The 22638-nt window shown below is 41.8% G+C and overlaps 2 protein-coding genes and 7 non-coding genes across 9 annotated transcripts; 4 read left to right on the plus strand and 5 right to left on the minus strand.

The window, feature by feature from the left end:
• Positions 1-451: 451 nt before the first annotated feature.
• On the minus strand, positions 452-524 carry trnak-uuu (transfer RNA lysine (anticodon UUU)). The gene has a single exon. It is a non-coding gene; the product is annotated as a tRNA-Lys (tRNA).
• Positions 525-1421: 897 nt separating this feature from the next.
• trnat-agu (transfer RNA threonine (anticodon AGU)) lies at positions 1422-1495 on the minus strand. The gene has a single exon. It is a non-coding gene; the product is annotated as a tRNA-Thr (tRNA).
• A 2222-nt stretch (positions 1496-3717) lies between these two features.
• On the plus strand, positions 3718-3799 carry trnas-aga (transfer RNA serine (anticodon AGA)). The gene has a single exon. It is a non-coding gene; the product is annotated as a tRNA-Ser (tRNA).
• Positions 3800-4092: 293 nt separating this feature from the next.
• trnal-cag (transfer RNA leucine (anticodon CAG)) lies at positions 4093-4175 on the plus strand. The gene has a single exon. It is a non-coding gene; the product is annotated as a tRNA-Leu (tRNA).
• Positions 4176-5457: 1282 nt separating this feature from the next.
• Positions 5458-5530, minus strand: trnak-uuu (transfer RNA lysine (anticodon UUU)). The gene has a single exon. It is a non-coding gene; the product is annotated as a tRNA-Lys (tRNA).
• Positions 5531-6429: 899 nt separating this feature from the next.
• On the minus strand, positions 6430-6503 carry trnat-agu (transfer RNA threonine (anticodon AGU)). The gene has a single exon. It is a non-coding gene; the product is annotated as a tRNA-Thr (tRNA).
• Positions 6504-7657: 1154 nt separating this feature from the next.
• trnar-ucu (transfer RNA arginine (anticodon UCU)) lies at positions 7658-7747 on the minus strand. The gene is given in 2 exon segments: positions 7658-7693; positions 7711-7747. It is a non-coding gene; the product is annotated as a tRNA-Arg (tRNA).
• Positions 7748-15139: 7392 nt separating this feature from the next.
• Positions 15140-19385, plus strand: LOC128523992 (uncharacterized). Its single transcript, XM_053496254.1, has 14 exons — positions 15140-15339; positions 15562-15684; positions 15832-16085; positions 16189-16299; positions 16704-16823; positions 16936-17013; positions 17109-17156; positions 17223-17348; positions 17442-17612; positions 17719-18119; positions 18295-18605; positions 18843-19021; positions 19309-19344; positions 19377-19385. The coding sequence occupies exons 1-14, from the start codon at positions 15189-15191 to the stop codon at positions 19383-19385; spliced, it is 2118 nt and encodes a 705-aa protein (XP_053352229.1). The 5' UTR covers positions 15140-15188.
• On the plus strand, positions 19369-22638 carry LOC128523831 (G2/M phase-specific E3 ubiquitin-protein ligase). Its single transcript, XM_053495980.1, has 3 exons — positions 19369-19476; positions 19567-19781; positions 22183-22638. The coding sequence occupies exons 1-3, from the start codon at positions 19457-19459 to the stop codon at positions 22425-22427; spliced, it is 480 nt and encodes a 159-aa protein (XP_053351955.1). The 5' UTR covers positions 19369-19456; the 3' UTR covers positions 22428-22638.

The raw sequence follows: 22638 nt of genomic DNA on the forward strand, positions 1-22638 counted from the left end.
AGGACACATGATGGACAGTAGTTCCACGTTTGGAGTGCAGGAGCATGCGAGAGGAACAACGCTCCTTCTGTTGCACCAGCTGCTATTGACCATTAAACACACGCCGCCTCCCCTTGACTTCCCTAAGGGTTCAGCCATTTCTCGGTAAAGCAGAGGAGATTGCAGTCCCGAATGTCTCTCTGGAACTTTATCCTGGCCCTGAGGTCATCGAGTTTGTTCTCCAGTGACTGGACATCGTGACGGCAGCCGACCTCACTGGCGCCATCTTGCGCCTTCCTGAGCATAAGACAATCTCCTAAGAGTAAGTTGGAAATTGTGGAAATCCTTGGCAAGTAGTCTGCAATTTCCAATTTTCTGCCCTTGAGAATTCCTTAATCCAAGCTAGCCCTCTTAATCGCTTCGAACAACTTGTGCCAAATGCTCTTTTTTCCTAAGCACCAATAGAAGGTAACGCCTGAACAGGGACTTGAACCCTGGACCCTCAGATTAAAAGTCTGATGCTCTACCGACTGAGCTATCCAGGCTCTGGAAGTTGTGCTATCCCTCACAAAAAGCAGTTTTACCCATCCTTTCCCAATGCTCGTCCATTGTTTGCCACATTTGAAGAAACCAAGCACTTGTGAGATCAATCGAACTGTTAAGATTTCTGTTTAACTGCCATGTTTTCAACATTCTCTTCCCTAACAAGAGGATTCTGACCTTCACATACAGTGAAAGTTGTTACCAGGATCACTCTTCTGAACAGCCCTGCTTCTAAAGTCTTATCTTGGATGAATGAATGTCTTTTATGCCCATGGGATGTGAATTCCTTAAAAAAGATCAGCATTATCGACCAAGGTTGGCCTTCTGGACAAGGAGACCACATGACTCATTTTCAAGTCTATTTCATTTACAAACAGGGACTGAAGCCACAGACCCTGAGATTAAAAGACTAGTGCGCTACCGACTGAGAAATACAGCCAACTCGGTCGTTATTCTTTTGCAGCCGACACCGTTCTTCATATTTTCTACAGTTTTGCACACACACTTTTTCAACATTCTTCTCTGATCAAATGGATCGTCTACTCTGGATCAGACAAAGACATCCACATCGGATAGTAGTAGCTTTCAGCAACTTATCACTGTATGCTTTCCTAGAAAGTGGGCACAAGGGAGCTTTCAGTAATGTATTTTTATGTATACATATATTTATATAAATTGAAGTGCAGTGTGTAGTGCAATGTTGGGCAATTGGGCCATGTATAATTTGCAATATAGCTAATGACCTAAGGATGCACAAGACTGTAAACTTGGCTAATCTAAAAGCTTGGGCATTGTGTGACTTTAACCCATGAGCTGTTAACGGTCCGACATAAAGCAAAGATTTCTTTTTTTCCACAGAAACCAGTCTGACCTGCATAGCAACATAAGTGCACAGTGAGAGGCACTGCTGGGATTCGAACCCAGGATCTCCTGTTTACTAGACAGGCACTTTAACCAACTAAGCCACAGCGCCACAGCCATAGGACCTTCCACTCTCGCATACTGCCACAAACACGTATCTGAGATGCTCCGGCACAGGAACTTGACTATCAGGCTAAGATTGTCTCCATTGGCATGCAGCATGATAGGACCATGAATGAAGTCCCACAGTGCTATACCATGCTTCACAGAGCACGCCAAAACTGCCAGTCATGGTATTTCAACTCAGGTTGTTCCAAGTTCATTGCAGCCAAAGATCATGCCTGTTGCAGTAGATTTCAGGCTTGCAAAAATGAACAAACTTCAAACACAAGGTATGTTATATATTTGCAACTGGCATACAGTTTACAGCAAAAAAAATGTATATATATATATATATATATATATATATATATATATATCCATATATACTAGCTTATTGACAGCCATTGTCTTCATATAAATGTGACCAAATGTAAGTCGGTAGAGTGAAACGTCCCACATATAAAAAGTCACACTTGTGTGGAAGCAAACATCAGGCAAATGTTCCACGGCTACTCAGAAAATGATTCAATTCTTGCAAATCAAAATGCCAGTGTTCGTTCACTTCTGTGGGAGGAATAGAGATACCTTGCTTGAGCTCCATGGACAGGTGTCTACCTGTGGAAAACACATGAAAACTGAGCAGAAATCCTGGCTGAAAGCAAGATACCCTGCCACAACCTGAGCCCACAAGCACTTAAGCCTTGAGTTCCTCATGCAGTTGGACCCAGACCTTGTCTGGTGCACCAAGAGATGGAACTCACAACAAGCACTGCTGGGATTCCAACCCGGGATCTCCTGTTTACAAGACAGGTGCAAGCCACAGCAAACAAGGTTATGGCTGATCTCCAGCCATAGTCCTAACAAGCATATCACAACAGTCAGGGGAGAGGAATTAAAATCCACATGCCATGCACATCTAAAAGCAAGCAAGCCTTCATCAGATTGCTGTTGTGGACTTTGGCTCTTTGTCCCATAAGGATTGCGTGAATCAATGTCGTAACCTTTTGTTGAAGCTGGAGTTGAGCTGAGGCCTTGATTTGGGACAAATGGGCAGAAACATGTGGAAAACAATGATATTTCTTAAATTCAGCTGACAAGTCATTCAATCAAATATGGCACATAGGAAAGTGCATCTTGAAAAGGGATTCCTGACCAAAGATTTCATTTTAGACATGGGGTGTGGTTGAAAAGAAGGTAACAAGTTAGTGACTCTGGTGGGACTCAAACCCACAACCTTTGAATAGCTCCACAGCTGAGTCTAGAAGTCCAATGCGCTATCCATTGCGCCACAGAGCCAACCAGGGTGTTTTTTTTTTTCAGGCTCTCCAAGACTCATGGATGCTCGAGTTCATTAGGCAGATGCTTTTCTGTTGCTACTAATCAAATTCCACCAAATGCAAACAACTATGGTAGGTGCTGATCCCACAAGCTGTCAACAGCGTCGAGAGAATGCCTTGATTTCACCATGGAATTTGCCACAGAACCCTGTCTGACTTGCAAAGTTATTCAACTCTGGCTGTAAGAAAGGCAAGAAAGGGATAGCTTTCGCACCAACAGATGATTGTTGCAGTAGACACAGCTTGGATAGCACTGTAGCATGGAGACCTCATCATATACACACTAGAGTAAGAGCTAGATAACATATTAAATAAGGTATCTTCTTATCACCCATAGATTGAACGTTTAGTGGTGTAAGGTCCTACAAATCCGAGACATCATGTTACCACACGATCCTCTCCTGGGATCTCCTGTTTACTAGACGTCTCTGCACATGGTTGTGTTGTTGAGGCAAAGCACTGAGCTGGGTGCCAAAATGAAGGCTACAAGTTCTGAGCTGAACTTCATTTTCACAGATACTGAAAAATTCTTTTGAGATGTTCCACCGCATGTTTGAATGCAGAAGTCAAGGAATCAGCTTCTGGTTGACGATGGAGTATGAAAAGTTGTCTTGGTTATGATTTATAGGTTTATTTCATCTTTCTCACTGTATTTTGCAGCATTGCCCATAGATGGTTGCAGAGGCTGCTCTCTAAACTGCTTTGCTGTTTTGCTAAGGTAAAACGTGAACATGGTTCCTGTCTGAAGCCTAAAAATCCTGAACTTAAGCCAACCGATACACTTGCGTGTATTGGAAAGATCCAAGGCTTGCTTTGGGGAGGAGGTCAAGTCATGAAATGAGACGTGGCAAAAGTTTATTTAACCACAGGCCCACGCTAAGTTCGCACACTTGGTGTAGTCGTGGCCGAGTGGTTAAGGCGATGGACTAGAAATCCATTGGGGTCTCCCTGCGCAGGTTCGAATCCTGCCGATTACGTCTGTTATCTTGCACAAGAAAGACATGTTGCAACTCATTGTGTTGTGGCTGTGATTTGTAACAAATTTCCTCATGCCCTTAATAGTTGGTGCTTTCTCGAAGACATAATAGTGACATCCTGGCCCCTTTTTATCCTCAATAGCTGCTGCTTTGTTGGAGAAATCCTGTCACCCCTTCCCAACGTTGAATTGTCTTCCAATGACAAGCTGCCTGTAGACATCCGATGGGTTATATGAGTGCGTGGCCAGCGACCTGTAATCCGTGCAAGACGTGACTTTTCTAGAGCCTGCCGTGTCAGGATGGCCGAGCGGTCTAAGGCGCTGTGTTCAGGTCGCAGTCTCCCCTGGAGGCGTGGGTTCAAATCCCACTTCTGACAAGAGCCCCTTCTCTTTGTTGCGTTTAGGAAATCGTGTATGGATCTGAATCAACAACCTTGACCTCTCACAGCATAGCTTTGTTTGCAAGCAAAGAAGTTTGGACTTTTCTTCATCAAGCGCTTGCTTCTTCGATTTTTTGGACGATGTAGACATGGTTGTGTTGTTGAGGCAAAGCTCGGAGCAGGGTGCCAAAATGAAGGCTACAGGTTCTGAGCTGAACTTCCTTTTTACGGATGCTGAAAAATTCTTTTGAGATGTCCCAGCACATGTTTGATTGCTGAAGTCAAGGAATCAGCTTCTCTTTGACGATTGGGTATGAAAAGTTGTCATTGTTCATGATTCATAGGTTCATTTCATCTTTCTGTCTGTATTTTGCAGCATGGCCCATAGATGGTTGAAGACATGTCCCAGTCTGCGTGATCAAGTTTATCCTGTAACGCGGCCACTGATTGGTCCGTCCAGCGCGCGACCTTACTCTGAACCCGCACTTCCTGTTTCTGCCTTTGTTTGTATTTTGGCATGAGGAAGATAGCGGCATGGTCAGATTTACCAAACGGTGGACGAGATTGTGCCCTGTAGCCGTCCTTGACTGTAGTTTAGCAGTGGTACAGTGTCCTTTTGCCCCTGGTGGGACAGGTGATATGCTGATGAACGTTTGGCGCTTCGCGTTTAAGATTGGCACTGTTAAAGTCCACCGCCACAATAAGCGCAGCGTCACGGTGTTGTGTCTGGTGCTGCAGCTCGCATAAGGCAGCCTCCGTGTCCACTTAAGGCAGGATATAAACGGTGCTGATTATTACCGATGTACATTTCCGAGGTAAATAAAAAGGAGGACACATGATGGACAGTAGTTCCACGTTTGGAGTGCAGGAGCGTGCGAGAGGAACAACGCTCCTTCTGTTGCACCAGCTGCTATTGACCATTAAACACACGCCGCCTCCCCTTGACTTCCCTAAGGGTTCAGCCATTTCTCGGTAAAGCAGAGGAGATTGCAGTCCCGAATGTCTCTCTGGAACTTTATCCTGGCCCTGAGGTCATCGAGTTTGTTCTCCAGTGACTGGACATCGTGACGGCAGCCGACCTCACTGGCGCCATCTTGCGCCTTCCTGAGCATAAGACAATCTCCTAAGAGTAAGTTGGAAATTGTGGAAATCCTTGGCAAGTAGTCTGCAATTTCCAATTTTCTGCCCTTGAGAATTCCTTAATCCAAGCTAGCCCTCTTAATCGCTTCGAACAACTTGTGCCAAATGCTCTTTTTTCCTAAGGACCAATAGAAGGTAACGCCTGAACAGGGACTTGAACCCTGGACCCTCAGATTAAAAGTCTGATGCTCTCCCGACTGAGCTATCCAGGCTCTGGAAGTTGTGCCATCCCTCACAAAAAGCAGTTTTACCCATCCTTTCCCAATGCTCGTCCATTGTTTGCCACATTTGAAGAAACCAAGCACTTGTGAGATCAATCGAACTGTTAAGATTTCTGTTTAACTGCCATGTTTTCAACATTCTCTTCCCTAACAAGAGGATTCTGACCTTCACATACAGTGAAAGTTGTTACCAGGATCACTCTTCTGAACAGCCCTGCTTCTAAAGTCTTATCTTTTGGATGAATGAATGTCTTTTATGCCCATGGGATGTGAATTCCTTTAAAAAGATCAGCATTATCGACCAAGGTTGGCCTTCTGGACAAGGAGACCACATGACTCATTTTCAAGTCTATTTCATTTACAAACAGGGACTGAAGCCACAGACCCTGAGATTAAAAGACTAGTGCGCTACCGACTGAGAAATACAGCCAACTCGGTCGTTATTCTTTTGCAGCCGACACCGTTCTTCACATTTTCTACAGTTTTGCACACACACTTTTTCAACATTCTTCTCTGATCAAATGGATCGTCTACTCTGGATCAGACAAAGACATCCACATCGGATAGTAGTAGCTTTCAGCAACTTATCACTGTATGCTTTCCTAGAAAATGGGCACAAGGGAGCTTTCAGTAATGTATTTTTATGTATACATATATTTATATAAATTGAAGTGCAGTGTGTAGTGCAATGTTGGGCAATTGGGCCATGTATAATTTGCAATATAGCTAATGACCTAAGGATGCACAAGACTGTAAACTTGGCTAATCAGAAAGCTTGGGCATTGTGTGACTTTAACCCATGAGCTGTTAAGGGTCCGACATAAAGCAAAGATTATTTTTTTTCCACAGAAACCAGTCTGACCTGCATAGCAACAGAAGCGCACAGTGAGAGGCACTGCTGGGATTCGAACCCAGGATCTCCTGTTTACTAGACAGGCACTTTAACCAACTAAGCCACAGCGCCACAGCCATAGAACCTTCCACTCGTATCTGAGATGCTCCGGCACAGGAACTTGACTATCAAGCTAAGATTGTTTCCATTGGCATGCAGCATGATAAGACCATGAATGAAGTCCCACAGTGCCATACCATGCTTCACAGAGCACAACAAAACTGCCAGTCATGGTATTTCAACTCAGGTTGTTCCAAGTTCATTGCAGCCAAAGATCATGCCTGTTGCAGTAGATTTCAGGCTTGCAAAAATGAACAAACTTCAAACACAAGGTATGTTATATATTTGCAACTGGCATACAGTTTACAGCAAAAAAATATGTATATATATGTATATATATACTAGCTTATTGACAGCCATTGTCTTCATATAAATGTGACCAAATGTAAGTCGGTAGAGTGAAACGTCCCACATATAAAAAGTCACACTTGTGTGGAAGCAAACATCAGGCAAATGTTCCACGGCTACTCAGAAAATGATTCAATTCTTGCAAATCAAAATGCCAGTGTTCGTTCACTTCTGTGGGAGGAATAGAGCTACCTTGCTTGAGCTCCATGGACAGATGTCTACCTGTGGAAAACACATGAAAACTGAGCAGAAATCCTGGCTGAAAGCAAGATACCCTGCCACAACCTGAGCCCACAAGCACTTAAGCCTTGAGTTCCTCATGCAGTTGGACCCAGACCTTGTCTGGTGCACCAAGAGATGAAACTCACAACAAGCACTGCTGGGATTCCAACCCGGGATCTCCTGTTTACAAGACAGGTGCAAGCCACAGCAAACAAGGTTATGGCTGATCTCCAGCCATAGTCCTAACAAGCATATCACAACAGTCAGGGGAGAGGAATTAAAATCCACATGCCATGCACATCTAAAAGCAAGCAAGCCTTCATCAGATTGCTGTTGTGGACTTTGGCTCTTTGTCCCATAAGGATTGCGTGAATCAATGTCGTAACCTTTTGTTGAAGCTGGAGTTGAGCTGAGGCCTTGATTTGGGACAAATGGGCAGAAACATGTGGAAAACAATGATATTTCTTAAATTCATCTGACAAGTCATTCAATCAAATATGGCACATACAGTAGGAAAGTGCATCTTGAACAGGGATTCCTGACCAAAGATTTCATTTTAGACATGGGGTGTGGATGAAAAGAAGGTAACAAGTTAGTGACTCTGGTGGGACTCGAACCCACAACCTTTGAATAGCTCCACAGCTGAGTCTAGAAGTCCAATGCGCTATCCATTGCGCCACAGAGCCAACCAGGGTGTTGTTTTTTTTCAGGCTCTCCAAGACTCATGGATGCTCGAGTTCATTAGGCAGATGCTTTTCTGTTGCTACTAATCAAATTCCACCAAATGCAAACAACTATGGCAGGTGCTGATCCCACAAGCTGTCAACAGCGTCGAGAGAATGCCTTGATTTCACCATGGAATTTGCCACAGAACCCTGTCTGACTTGCAAAGTTATTCAACTCTGGCTGTAAGAAAGGCAAGAAAGGGATAGCTTTCGCACCAACAGATGATTGTTGCAGTAGACACTGCTTGGATAGCACTGTAGCATGGAGACCTCATTATATACACACTAGAGTAAGCGCTAGATAAAATATTAAATAAGGTATCTTCTTATCACCCATAGATTGAACGTTTAGTGGTGTAAGGTCCTACAAATCCGAGACATCGTGTTACCACACGATCCTCTCCTGGGATTTCCTGTTTACTAGACGTCTCTGCACATGGTTGTGTTGTTGAGGCAAAGCACTGAGCTGGGTGCCAAAATGAAGGCTACAAGTTCTGAGCTGAAGTTCATTTTCACAGATACTGAAAAATTCTTTTGTGATGTTCCACCGCATGTTTGAATGCAGAAGTCAAGGAATCAGCTTCTGGTTGACGATGGAGTATGAAAAGTTGTCTTGTTTATGATTTATAGGTTTATTTCATCTTTCTCACTGTATTTTGCAGCATTGCCCATAGATGGTTGCAGAGGCTGCTCTCTAAACTTCTTTGCTGTTTTGCTAAGGCAAAACGTGAACATGGTTCCTCTCACCAAGATGGCGCCGGTGAGGTCGGCTGCCGTCACGACTTCTCCGACCACCTTTTCTTTGTTTTTGTTCTTTAAGTTAGTTTACAGCGTTTTAAAACCGGCAAAATTACCTCCATGGGGTACATTAGTTATGATAGAGACACTCTTGTTTCTATTGGTATACAATGTACTCACAATTCAACGTTTTTAACTCCGGATCCGAGCTGGCCGAGTGAGATCCTGAGGAACAACAAAGGACGCGACGCGAAGCGGCGGCCCCGAGGGAAACTCGCCAACGTCCAGTCACTGGAAAACAAGCTCGATGACCTCAGGGCCAGGATAAAGTTCCAGAGAGACATTCGGGACTGCAATCTCCTCTGCTTCACCGAGACATGGCTGAACCCAGCGGTGCCGGACCACGCCATCCAGCCGGCCGAGTTCTTCTCGGTTCACCGCATGGACAGGACACAAGACTCGGGGAAGTCAAGGGGAGGCGGCGTGTGTTTAATGGTGAACAGCAGCTGGTGCAACAGCGCGAGCGTTGTTCCACTCACACGCTCCTGCACACCAAACCTGGAACTACTGTCCATACTGTGTCCTCCTTTTCACCTTCCTCGGGAGTTTACATCGGTCATAATCAGCGCCGTTTATATTCCACCACAAGCGGACACGGACACTGCCTTATGCGAGCTGCATGAGGCACTCACACAGCACCAAACACAACACCGGGACGCTGCGCTTATTGTGGCAGGGGACTTTAACAGTGCCAACCTCAAACGTGCAGCGCCAAACTTTTATCAGCACATCACTTGCCCCACCAGGGGCGAAAGGACACTGGACCACTGCTATACAACGGTCAAGGACGGCTACAAGGCACAATCTTGTCCACCGTTTGGTAAATCCGACCACGCCGCCATCTTCCTCATGCCAAAATACAAACAAAGGCTGAAACAGGAAGTTCCGGTTCAGAGGGAGGTCGCGCGCTGGACGGACCAATCGGTGGCCGCGTTACAGGACGCACTCGATGACGCAGACTGGGACATGTTCAGAAACAGCTCCGATGGTGACGTCAGCGTGTTTACGGAAGCGGTTGTGGGATTCATCAGGAAATTAGCGGACGATACCGTAGAAAAAAAGACTATTAAAACGTTTCCCAACCAGAAGCCGTGGGTGGATAAAACCATCCGCGACGCTCTGAGATCTCGCACCACTGCCTACAACACGGGACTCGCGTCGGGGGACATGGAACCGTACAAGGCTGCGTCATACAGCGTCCGGAAGGCGGTGAAAGAGGCGAAGCAGCGCTACGGGAGGAAACTAGAGTCACAACTCCAACAGAGTGACTCTAGGAGCCTGTGGCAGGGATTAAGGACAATAACGGATTATAAAGCACCAACATCCGGTATGATAAACGTAGACGTGTCTCTGGCAGATGAGCTGAACACTTTCTATGCTCGCTTCGAGGCTGCAGCTAAGGACGCTAGCGATGCTAATGCTAGCGGCGCTAACGGCTGCAGACAGGAAGTCACTGCCAGCACCGGAAGCGCGTTCATCATCACCGAGCATGACGTGAGGAGAGCCTTCAAGAGAGTGAACACCAGGAAAGCAGCAGGACCAGACGGCATCTCAGGCCGTATTCTCAGAGCCTGCGCAGACCAGCTAGCACCTGTGTTTACTGAGATATTCAACATCTCTTTATCTCAGTCGGTGATCCCCACATGCTTCAAAGAGTCCATTATTGTTCCTGTCCCAAAGAAACCTCATCCTGCTTCCCTCAATGATTATCGCCCTGTAGCCCTCACTTCAGTAGTGATGAAGTGCTTTGAACGCCTGGTCAGAGACTTCATCATCTCTTCACTACCAGACACACTCGACCCACTACAGTTTGCTTATCGTCCAAACCGTTCCACGGACGATGCAATCTCTCATCTCCTCCATACATCTCTCACTCACCTGGACACTCGGAGGGGGAATTATGTGAAAATGCTCTTCATCGACTACAGTTCTGCATTTAATACCATAATTCCCTCCACACTTACCACCAAGCTGGAGCACCTGGGACTCAGCTCATCTATGTGTCAGTGGATCTCCAACTTCCTAACTGGCAGACCACAGGCAGTAAGGATGGGCGGACATGTCTCAGCCTCCCTCACTCTCAGCACTGGAGCCCCCCAGGGTTGTGTTCTGAGCCCCCTGCTGTACTCTCTGTACACCCACGACTGCGTGGCCACTACCAGCTCCACCACCATCATCAAGTTTGCTGACGACACTGTTGTGGTGGGCCTGATCACGAACAACGATGAGACGGCCTACCTGGAGGAGGTTGGAAATCTGGAGAACTGGTGCCAGAGAAACAATCTCCTCCTGAACGTCAGTAAGACAAAGGAGCTGATAGTGGACTTTAGTACAAAGCAGGTGAGGAACTACCAGACCCCCGTCATCAACAGGAGCCCAGTGGAGAGAGTGGACAGCTTCAGATACCTCGGTGTTCACATCACGCAGGACCTGGCATGGTCCTGTCACATCAACACCGTGGTAAAAAAGGCCCGGCAGCGTCTCTACCACCTCAGACGCTTGAGAGACTTTAGACTGCCCTCCAAGGTGCTCAGGAATTTCTACTCCTGCACCATCGAGAGCATCCTGACGGGAAATATCACGACCTGGTTCGGGAACAGCACCATGCAGGACAGACGAGCTCTACAGAGGGTGGTGCGATCAGCTGAGCGCATCATCCGCATCGAGCTCCCTGACCTGCAATCGATTTACAGCAAGCGGTGCTTGACCAAGGCCAGGAAGATCATGAAGGACCTCAGCCACCCCAATAACGGACTGTTTACTCTGTTGCGATCTGGGAAGCGATTCCGCTCCTTGAAGGCCAACACAGAGAGACTGAGGAGGAGCTTCTTCCCGCAGGCGATAAGGTCTCTCAACCACAACCACACCACTATGCAGAACTACACAATATTTTCATAATTGGTCAAATCTATCAATCTTCTTACATCCATGAACACTATGGACAATTACACGCTCACCTTCCTTCATATATACACTACATGTCGTACGTTACATCCTGGACCATTGCACAAAGACACTTTAATAACTTTGCACACCTACCTTCACAACTACACTACATTTTACAGTTTTACGTTTACATCCTGGACCAGTGCACAAAGACACTTTAATAACCTCTGCACTAAGACACTTTGTTCTATGCATATTTGCACACACCGTACAGTATATTTCAATTTGCACAGTATATTTCTATTTTGTACATCATATTTCTATTTTTATTTTTAGTTCTATTTTTTCCTAGCACATTTCTATTTTTATTTTTAGTTCTATTTTTCCTAGTTTAATTTAATTTTTTTAATTTAATTTCTATTGTATTTCTTTTATTCACATTTATTTCTTATTTGTAAAATTTAATTCTCTTTTAGGGTCAATGGCAGTCGTATAATGCATTTCACTACATTTCGTACTGTGTATGTTTGTGTATGTGACAAATAAAATTTGAATTTGAATTTGCAATCAAGTGCATCCTGTAACGCGGCCACTGATTGGTCCGTCCAGCGCGCGACCTCCCTCTGAACCCGCACTTCCTGTTTCTGCCTTTGTTTGTATTTTGGCATGAGGAAGATAGCGGCATGGTCAGATTTACCAAACGGTGGACGAGATTGTGCCCTGTAGCCGTCCTTGACTGTAGTTTAGCAGTGGTACAGTGTCCTTTTGCCCCTGGTGGGACAGGTGATATGCTGATGAAAGTTTGGCGCTTCGCGTTTTAAGGTTGGCACTGTTAAAGTCCATCGCCACAATAAGCGCAGCGTCACGGTGTTGTGTCTGGTGCTGTGTGAGTGCCTCATGCAGCTCGCATAAGGCAGCCTCCGTGTCCACTTAAGGCAGGATATAAACGGTGCTGATTATTACCGATGTAAATTTCCGAGGTAAATAAAAAGGAGGACACATGATGGACAGTAGTTCCACGTTTGGAGTGCAGGAGCGTGCGAGAGGAACAACGCTCCTGCTGTTGCACCAGCTGCTATTGACCATTCAAACCTTGTCGTTTCCGTAGACAAAGCGTTAATTGCTGGAGATTTTAATATTCATTTTGAGAATCCAGAAGACCCTCTGAGAACAGCATTTATGTCCATACTCGACTCAGTAGGAGTAAATCAGTGTGTAGTAGGACCCACTCATAAAGCAGGTCACACTTTGGACTTAATATTATCCTTCGGATTAAGTATAAGAAACATAATTACAATTCCACAGTCTGAAGTTATATCAGATCACTGTCTTGCGATTAAAGTGTCTCATAGTAATAATGTACGCACAGCACCGCGCTACCGCCTTTAACGTACATTCACATCAAATACCACACAGAGCTTTATCGATAATCTTCCAGAGTTATCAACTTTGATTGGATCGCCATTTGATTCCACAGAACTCGATCAAGCGACTGAATATCTAGAGTCAACACTTCGTCATAGCTTAGATAATGTAGCTCCAGTTAAAAGAAAAATGATTAGAGATAAAAAACTCGCTCCTTGGTATAACAATCACACACGAACTCTAAAACAAACCGCTCGGAAATTAGAACGCAAATGGCGTCAAACTAAATTGTTAGTTTTCCAAATAGCATGGAAGGAGAGCATCCTAAACTATAGAAGAGCTCTCAGTGCTGCTAGGTCAATGTATCTCTCCACTCTTATAGAAAATAACAAAAATAATCCTAGATTTTTATTTCATACCATAGCTAAATTAACTAAAAAAAGGGCCACTGCAGAAATCTCCACAACAACAACATACAGTAGTGAGGATTTCATGGACTTTTTCAATAACAAAATCATAAATATTAGGCAAAAAAATCAGGCTTTAAAACCAGACAATTTAAGTGATACAGATGATAAATTAATCACATCACATCAGAACCTAGAATACTTTACTCTGATGTCTGAAATTGCCTCAAAGACATGTATACATGGGGCACAGGTAACACAATATGCACAAAATGTTTCAAAAACACTGTCTTTTAATTTAGGTACGGGAAACATATTTTCCTGGGCATCAGAAAAATCGGTTTCCGTCCTCCTACTGGCTGTGGAAGTATCAGGGATGTCTGAAATTGCCTTAGAGACATGTGTGCTTAGGTAATACAGTGAGATGATGTTTTTTTAAAAACACTATTTTTAACAAGAGACTCCTGGAAATCAATTTACCCAGTTAACATTTGTAATAAACTTCAAGTTTTCGTATTTTGTGAAATTAAAGAAAAATAACCAATTCAGATACATCATTTAATGTAAAAATGCTATTATAATAAGTGCTGTGCCAATTATGTATGTCTGTTTTATCATGGATATCCATACAGTATATCATGGATTTCAGGATATCATGTTTCCCCATCATATGTGGGTGCTGAAATAGATAGATAGATAGATAGATAGATAGATAGATAGATAGATAGATAGATAGATAGATAGATAGATAGATGTGAATAAGATGAATAACTATGAGTTTGGTGTCCTATAATCGCTGTACCTGTGTGTTTGTACACCATAGAACTGGATGTTTGAGTGGGTAAAAAAAAAGAGTATGGTGGTTATCACGAGTAGACACACTACCCTTAAGTATAATAAATTACAAAGTATAACCTTAAATATATTTAGATTCAATCAGTATCACATCTATTATCACACAGCTCATGTACGTGTAATAACAGTAGTCGTGATGTCAGTACTCGCCCAGCAAACCAGCTTTTTGCAGCGGCTTAAAACGTCTGAATTATCTTCAAATATACAAAAAAAGCGAAAAGACACTCGATTATTTTCTATAGGTTATCTGTTTAATTCACAAAGTTCGTAAAAACACTTTAAAACGAGAGAAAAACTGTTAAAATCCTCGTTTATGGCAAGCCGTTTTAACATTTAATGGCAAGTCTGGATATGTATTACAGATATCCGTAATTCAGTTCTTCCTAGGCAAAATGAAAATTTCAGATATCCACAATGGCATTCCTCCTATCAACAACGACCATTCCAGATATCCACAACGTCGTTCTTCCTAGGACGAATGACGTCACTTTTCCCATTCATATCTATCTAGCTTCCCTTTACAGATATCTTTAACTCAGTTGTAGACATCCACATTTTACAATGTGGATATCTACAAGTAAATTATAACTATCCATAATTCCTGTTAGAGATATCTACAATTTAATTCTGACTAGTCACAATTCCAATTCAAGATATCATCAACTCCCCTCAATTAAAGATATCTATAATATCCTTTTTAGATATCTTAAATTCTATTTTAACTAGTCAAACTGGATTATAGATATCTTGAACTGGTATGGTCACTAGTCAGAATGAAATTGTAGATATCTCTAACAGGAATTGTGAATAGACATAATTTAGAATCAGATATCTGTTATCAAATTATAGATATCTTTAAATGAATTTTGATTAGAGATATCTCAAATGAGAGATATCTTTAACTTTCATTCCTCCCAGTCAAATTGTAATTACAGATATCTTGAATATAGAGTTTTGACTAGGCAAAATAACGTTGCAGATATCTGTAATTGTGTTAGAAGTTACGGCAAATAGGAGGACGGGTTTGATATTGGCGGGAGCGGCTACTGTTCAACCCAGAGATAGACTAACTTTGTTTTTGTACATTAAGCATGTCGGAACAGCAGGAGGAACAACGTGTAGTTTTTGACCGGATTTTTAACGCTGCAGCCCGTGCAAGACAGGAGCTGTCAGCAAGAAACGATGAGAATTTACTGACTTCAACAAGACGACTATTTCGCCGTCAAGTTCAACGACTTCGGGGTTAGTTCCATTGTTTTAACGGTTGTTGCATCCTTGTAAGTAATAGGCTAATGACCTGGCCTAATGTACATATTCTTGCTTTAACCAAATAAAAAAGATATTAAGCAAAGATGAACTAAGTTATGTTCGTTGCAGGGGTGGGTATAGTAACGCGAACGTAATGCAAATACTTTTTATGCTGGAAACATTTTAGCTAATTAACAGCTTTGCGTTTGTTTGCAGGCGGGTCTGGTGGCCGCAGGGAAGAACCTATTTGGCATGCAAACCTCTTCCTTCTTCCAGGGCCTGATAGTGAGATTCTGCCTGCTACATCAGCACTTGCTGAACTCGCCAAACATGGATTAGGTAATTGTGGGGAAAGCTTATTAAGAAAATAAACTTATTTTATGGCTTGTCCACTATTCTGTGGGTCTCTATATAATTGAAAGCTAGGAATGTGTTACTCTGCCACTTGAAACTGATCATACTGATGCGTTCCATTTCTACTTTTAGGAAAACCTGTGCATGAGTCTATGAAGCCTGGACATACAAAGTCAAAGATTGACATAAAATGGAGTTTATCTGAATTAAACAACTTTGTTTGCCAAAGTTATCCTCATATCAGTTTAAATTTGGTAGGCTTTGAATTGGCAAGGGCAGGCAAAGGACGCAAAATACAGAAATTACAAGTTAGTTCTGTAAAAGAGCTAAAAACATCAGTTGGCAAAAGCAGACTTTACATTGTGCCACGAGCTACTGTCTTACAGGTATGGAAATATGTACATAGGGATTTATATAATTTTTAGTAATGTTATTGTTCTCTGTGTCACATGTCTTTTAAAGTTAAAAAGTGTCCCTGTTTACCATCAGATAACATCACCACCCTCTGCCAAACCGCAGAATTCATTTCCACCACTCTCCACAGTTGCAGCTATAGAGGAGATCTCACAAGTGACTGAGGAAAATGTAGTTTCAGATCAGGTAAACCAGTGGTTCTCAGCCTTATTCCTGGAGGATTGCCTCGGCTATTTTAGTGTTTTCCCTTCTGTACCACACCTGCATCAATTAAGAAAATGCTGTTAGTTAGTTGATTAGTTAAATCAGGTGTGCTGGTAGCTGAGAAGGCACCAAAATGTGCAGTGCAGTGGTCCTCCAGTATCAGAGCTGAGAACCATTGAGGTAAACAATATTAAAATGATTGCTATCTACCCATTTTAGACATGTCCATTGTGCATTTTATGTTGATAAGTGGTAAGCATCATTTTTCAGGTAAGTTTTGGCTGCTGTAAAAAGGTAGACAGTCCTTTTACCACCAAAAGAGATTATTTTGAAAAATTCTATTTAACCCCAATTAACTGAAGCAAAAATAATTTGTATATTACCAGGTGACCTCCACATCTTGTGCTATATCCCAGAATTCATTCCAGAATTTCTCAGTTGCTTCGGTACAAAATGTGACAGTTTTGGCTGAGAATACTCAAGCTCTAAATATGGTTTCAGATCAGGTAACTCATTTTGACATGGTACAGAAAAGTTTAATTAAATAAACCTTTTGTGTGTGTGTACTATTTTGTCATGATTTGTGATAAATCTCTTTTCCACAATTTACTTCTCAAGGCTCTTCAAGAATGGCGAGCAATACGTGCCCAGCAAGACCAGGAGTATAAAGAAAGTTTGTTAGTGGATGAGGAAAAGGTAATATTCTCGAAGTTTTTCATGTATGTTTTCCATGCACTTACAAAAAGCAAAAATTCCTTTTTTTTTTTTTTTAACATCTGTTCTGTCAACAGGAGCTGAAGAAACTGGCTTATCAGGCCTCTGAGGAAAAGCGTCAAAAGGTTTTTGTTATATAAGTTTATTGAACTAACAGTAGAATTTTTTTACTGAACCAAATCGCATTTCAGGCTATTGAGACAAGACGTCAGCGAATGGCTATGTGTGATGAACCGTCAGATGGGGCATTGTTAAAATTTAAATATCCAGATGGACACATCAGCATGAGGAAATTCAACTTGTCTGAGTCAATTCAGGTGAGTTTTTCAGCTTGACAAAATATCAGTGGTCTTCATGGTGATTCAGTGGATTGTTAAAGTTGGCCGGTATAACAAAATGTCTGTTTTTAGGATTTGTTTGACTTTGTTGGACAAGAAGACATGGCGAGTGAAATTTTTGAGGTCCAAGAAGCTACTTCATCAAAATCAATTAAGAGCAGCTCCTCAGGGTCAATACTGGATCATGGCATAAAGGCACCTTCAACTCTATATGTACTTTGGTTATCACATCAGGATGTACAGGTAAATGTAACTGTATGTTGTATTTTATTTTCTGTGTTACATGAAAACAGAATGCATGTTTGATTCATGTAAGCTCACATATTGTGCATGTTTGTCGTCAAATAAGGACATTCTCTCACATCAAGAAAGTGATGGCATGTATGCCCTTCAACATGCATCTCCTGGTCAGCCATTGCTGCCTGAGTCCACCATCCAGCCACCAATGGCTGTTCCCTCCAGCCAGCCACTGCTCACACTGTGTTCCACTGAACCAAGGTTCTCTGTGCCTTCTATTCTGCCACCACTGCCTGAATCCTCCACCCAGCCATTACTTCCTGTTCACTCCAGCCAGCCACCAGTCACCAGTCACCAGTCACAGGGTTCAGAAACCCTGTTTTTTCAAGATGAAGAACCACTCACTGCTTCACCTGCCCAGGAACCAATCATTATTCTTGATGAACAAGAGGAGCCAGTTTCACAAAATCTGTCTCCCCAATCACTACATGACCTCAAAGGACCTGTGAATGAGTATGATTTTTCTCATTAAACTTGCCTTATGTATATATTTTTGTATGATTGTACCGCTATTCTCAAAGTCACAGTTGGTGTGATGCTCATTTGTTACCCTTTAATCAGGTGATTAAATTTGCTATGATTATATGGAACATTTGACATGACTAAATGCAAACGTCTTTAATTACAGGATTGATCTACAGACCATACTGAAAAAACTAGTCAGCAAAGTTGATGGAAGCTCCTGCCCAACAAGCAAGCAAATAAATGTATGTAGGAATAACATTTTCCTGGGTAGCTTGCGGGCATTCAAACGTAGGCACTTTAACCCTGAAGCAAAGTTAGACGTTGTGTTTGTGGATGAAGACGACAATGCTGAAGGGGCAGTTGATGAAGGTGGCCCAACAAGAGAATACTTAAGGCTGTTGATGAGGGCCATCCATGAGTCAAACGTCTTTGAGGGCCATGAGAAGAACCGGCAGTTGTGCCTTGATACTCAAGGTAAGTAAGCCCACATTCTTGACTGTTTTCTCTCAATTTGCAGAATTCCCTTGTAAGTTGTTCTTGGAAACTTGTTTTTAAAAACCTAATCTTGCCTTAACTAATTTTCTTGTTTTATTGTCTGTTTTTATTCTTTTGTCACAGAAACTGCTAACACTCATCACTACATTGTTTAAAACATGCATTGTTGTAAGAATTCTTAAATAAAATGTTTTACTGCATTATTTTTCATTTTAGCTTTGCAGACAAAACTGTACACAGTCGTGGGAAAAATGATAGCTGTGTGTGTTGTTCATGGAGGAGTTGGTCCACACTTTTTCTCCGAAAGGCTTTTTCAGAAGATCTGTGGATTACCAACACCTCCTACCATGGTAGATGAAGTTGGTGACCATACCTTCAGGGAACAATTAATCAAAGTAAGTGGGAGATTAAAGGTGTTACACATTGAATGTATAGTCTGTTCTGTGAACATCCTTCAAGCTGCAAGAATCTTGTATAAACATAAGCATAGCTCTCCACAATTAATTAAAGGGTAAATTAATATGAATAAGAAGTTGACAACTTCTTGTTCATCTTAATCTACCCATTCAATTTATTGTGGAGAGCTATGTTCATCTATATACTGTACAAGATTCTTAAAAGCCAGGGCTTCTGGGCTCTACTTCACAATGTTGTAAAGTGCATCTCTCATTCTCTTTCTCAGATAAAGGAAGCAATGACCACCCAGGAGGCGAACAGTGCCAGAGGCAGCAGACAGTCTCAGCATTATAGGTGCCTTGAGACATGTCTCCAGCCTGGAGGAGAAGGACTCCCTTGTCCAGTCTGCTGCAGACTTCTTTGTCAATGGAAGGATGCAGACTGCCCTGGACCAGTAAGCAATTTCACCCACTTGTCTTTGGTCAGATAAATAAAACGGTCATTACCACAGGACAACTGACACATTACATAACGCATTTTACAGGTTTCTTGAGGGGTTAAGAACCTTGAGCTTACTGGACGAGTTGAGAAGGAATCCAGCAATATTCTACAACATGTTTGTAAATGAGGAGAGGCCACTTCAGGCGAAGGACCTATGCACTTTATTTGAAGTTGACTTCTCTGTGCAGGGCAGCAGCAGAAGAGTTGTGGAGAACATGACAATTTGTTTTTGGCGTGACTGGTTAATTGATATTGAAGGTATACTATTTATTGTATTAGTAATGTCATGTACTTAAATACAGTGATTTTGAGGTAATTTTGTTGTTCAGTCCAAAAAGAAAGTCATTTTGCCACTACTCAAAGATATTTAGTTTACTGTAATAAAGAAGTAAAGAAATCAAAAAACATTTTAACCCTGTAAGACCCAAATATAGAAAAAAACGAGCAAAAAATTTTTTGACCTCTCAGATATTGTTTTAGGAGGCCTCTGATGTAGGAATTAAAGATTTTTCACATTTTTTATTTTTTAGTAAGTTTTTAGGGAAATGTTGTAATATTGCAACGTTGGGCCTAGTTGTGAGCAGAATGTCTGTATTTGTACTCACTTTGCCTGAACTGGTATACAGAACATTTAAGCATTTATTTGCAGGGTTGTTCACTTATTTAGCCCCATAGCAGTATATATCATAAGTAATAATCACACAACAATCATATTTTTTATGAATAAGCATTTATTAATAACATTTTTGGAAATAATTATTTGGTCACATTCAGTGTGGTTTGAATAAATGTGTTTATTTGCAGTGATAATCCCTAAGACAGTTCTTTTCATCTGAGAAGCACAGACGAACATTGCACTTGCTACACAGTGTGTTTGTGTATCCATTGTTGCAGTGTCTGCAGCGATGTCACAGTTAAATTGTCTGATGTCACAGTCTGCATGTCACAGTTAAATTGTTTGATGTCACAGTCTGCATGTCACAGTTAAATTGTTTATAAAGTGTAATGAAGTCAACAGAGATTGGAATCTGTTCCGGGACATCACATCAGAAACAGGGGTGTACCGTGTGTCTGTCTCCCAATACATACGGACTCCAGACATTTGCATTAGGCCCATCTTCAGGTACATGCCAAGCATCATCTCAATTTCCTTATTATTGGTGTTTACAGATGTTCCATTTTTTTGCAAGCTGTACTCATTTGTGTTTCTTGTCAGAGTCTCAATCATATCTTCCGTCACAAACTTTTGGAAGTACTCCAGTGGGGTCAGAAGGGAGGTGGCATCATTGGTGATTTCTGAACCAGAAAAATCTGTATTAGGACTGATAAACTCCTTTTTCAACCAACGAAACCTGTCACGGGGCACTGTGTGTTTTTTTGGTTGGGGCGTGATGTCCACATCATCATTAGCTGGGCAGTCAATGGGTTGGTGGTTTTCTTTGTCCATTTCACGTACATCCTCATTCTCTAAATCACTTGCATCAGTGTCATCCAAGTCCATTCCAAAATCACTCTCTCCATTTTGGACTGCAGCAATCACATCCTGCACACTGAATAGATGACCTTTCTGTATTGGTGGCATTCTGAAACTGAAAAGGTTTGGAAAAATGTAATTAAATATGTGAATAACACATATAGGTCTTTTATTGTAGCAGATAAACAAAGAATAGACAGGGTGGTAGACCATGTATCAAGGGTAGAGAGCTAAGTATTATCCATCAAAGTATAACCATTTCAATGCAAATGCTGATCAAAATTCCACTACATTCAAACAATGCTGTCTAATTGGCCTATTATAGTCTACTTATCATACTAAAAGGGACACATGCATCCCCCCAGAGCACTAACAGGTTCACATTCAAGACCATGCACACCTGTCCCTAAACAATGCAACAGGCTACCACTCTGACCCAACGTTGTAGAATTACAACATAGACATAATAACCTCTAAATCAAATTTTATCAATGTTTTCTAAAATAACTAAATATGTATATGTTCTAGACATTGTAATAAACATAGAAAAAAATATTTTAGAGATTTTACTTACTTAAATCTTGACAAATCCAGGCGTGCAAAAACAGGAGATCAGCTCAATGCGAAGTTTGCAAGTAGAGTAAGTTCACGGCAAGATGACCAGACCTATAAACACTTTTTCCATCCAATAGCATCATGAGTACAAACAATAGGACCCATTAAATATGTAAATGTGGTTTTGAGGAAAAAAAAACATTTGCTGGCCTTTTTTTAGAATTGTTAAAAGTGATGTTGTAATTCTGCAACAGTGGGCTTTACAGGGTTAAGAAGCTGAGATCAAAGATTTTCTTTTACTTTCATGCCCAATGGATTAAATTATCAAAGTATTTGGAAATTAATTTAATAATCCATTGACTGTTTCACTTCCATCTCCTACTCCATTGAGGAGTGAGGGCCATCACTGCTTTTTAGTTGTGTAGGTAGAATGAAACAAGGCCTACTAAGAATGACTTTATTTTTAATTTATTTTGAAATACTTGTGGAACAATTTCAAGATTTATTTTGATATTTGTCATTTATTAGACCTGTAAAAAAAAATTATAAGACTACGTATTAAAATGTTTAAGAGGCATAAATTACTTTTCTGGGCTTTGTATACTCACAACGTTGTGCCTTGTGTTGCAGAAGGAGAATGCAGTCCAATTACCCTTGAACAGGTATTGGAGTTTACATCTGGAGCATCAACAGTGCCTCCCCTGGGATTTCCACACCGTCCCCAAATTCAGTTCCTCCACGAAGTCAATAAAATCTTTGAAGAGGCAAATACCTGCCACATAATCCTCCGCCTACCCATACATAATGATTATGACACCTTCAAGAAATATATGATTGAGGGAATTATTCAGGCTCCTGGTTTTGGGGTTGCGTGAACAGTCTACAACTGTAATAGTTCAACACAACTGTGCTTTTTCACTCGTTGTTAGTGTTCCACACTGTTTACTGTCACCTCAAAAGTTTGTGAAATAGAGCACTTTATTTAGAAAATTGTTAATCAGTGTTTTGCACTTTGCTGAGTTTGACAATGTTTTTATAATGTTAACAATTTTGCAGAATTCTGCACTGTTTACATGAGGTACTCAT

Source organism: Clarias gariepinus, chromosome 5, assembly GCF_024256425.1.
Source record: "Clarias gariepinus isolate MV-2021 ecotype Netherlands chromosome 5, CGAR_prim_01v2, whole genome shotgun sequence".
NCBI classification, from domain to species: Eukaryota; Metazoa; Chordata; class Actinopteri; order Siluriformes; family Clariidae; genus Clarias; species Clarias gariepinus.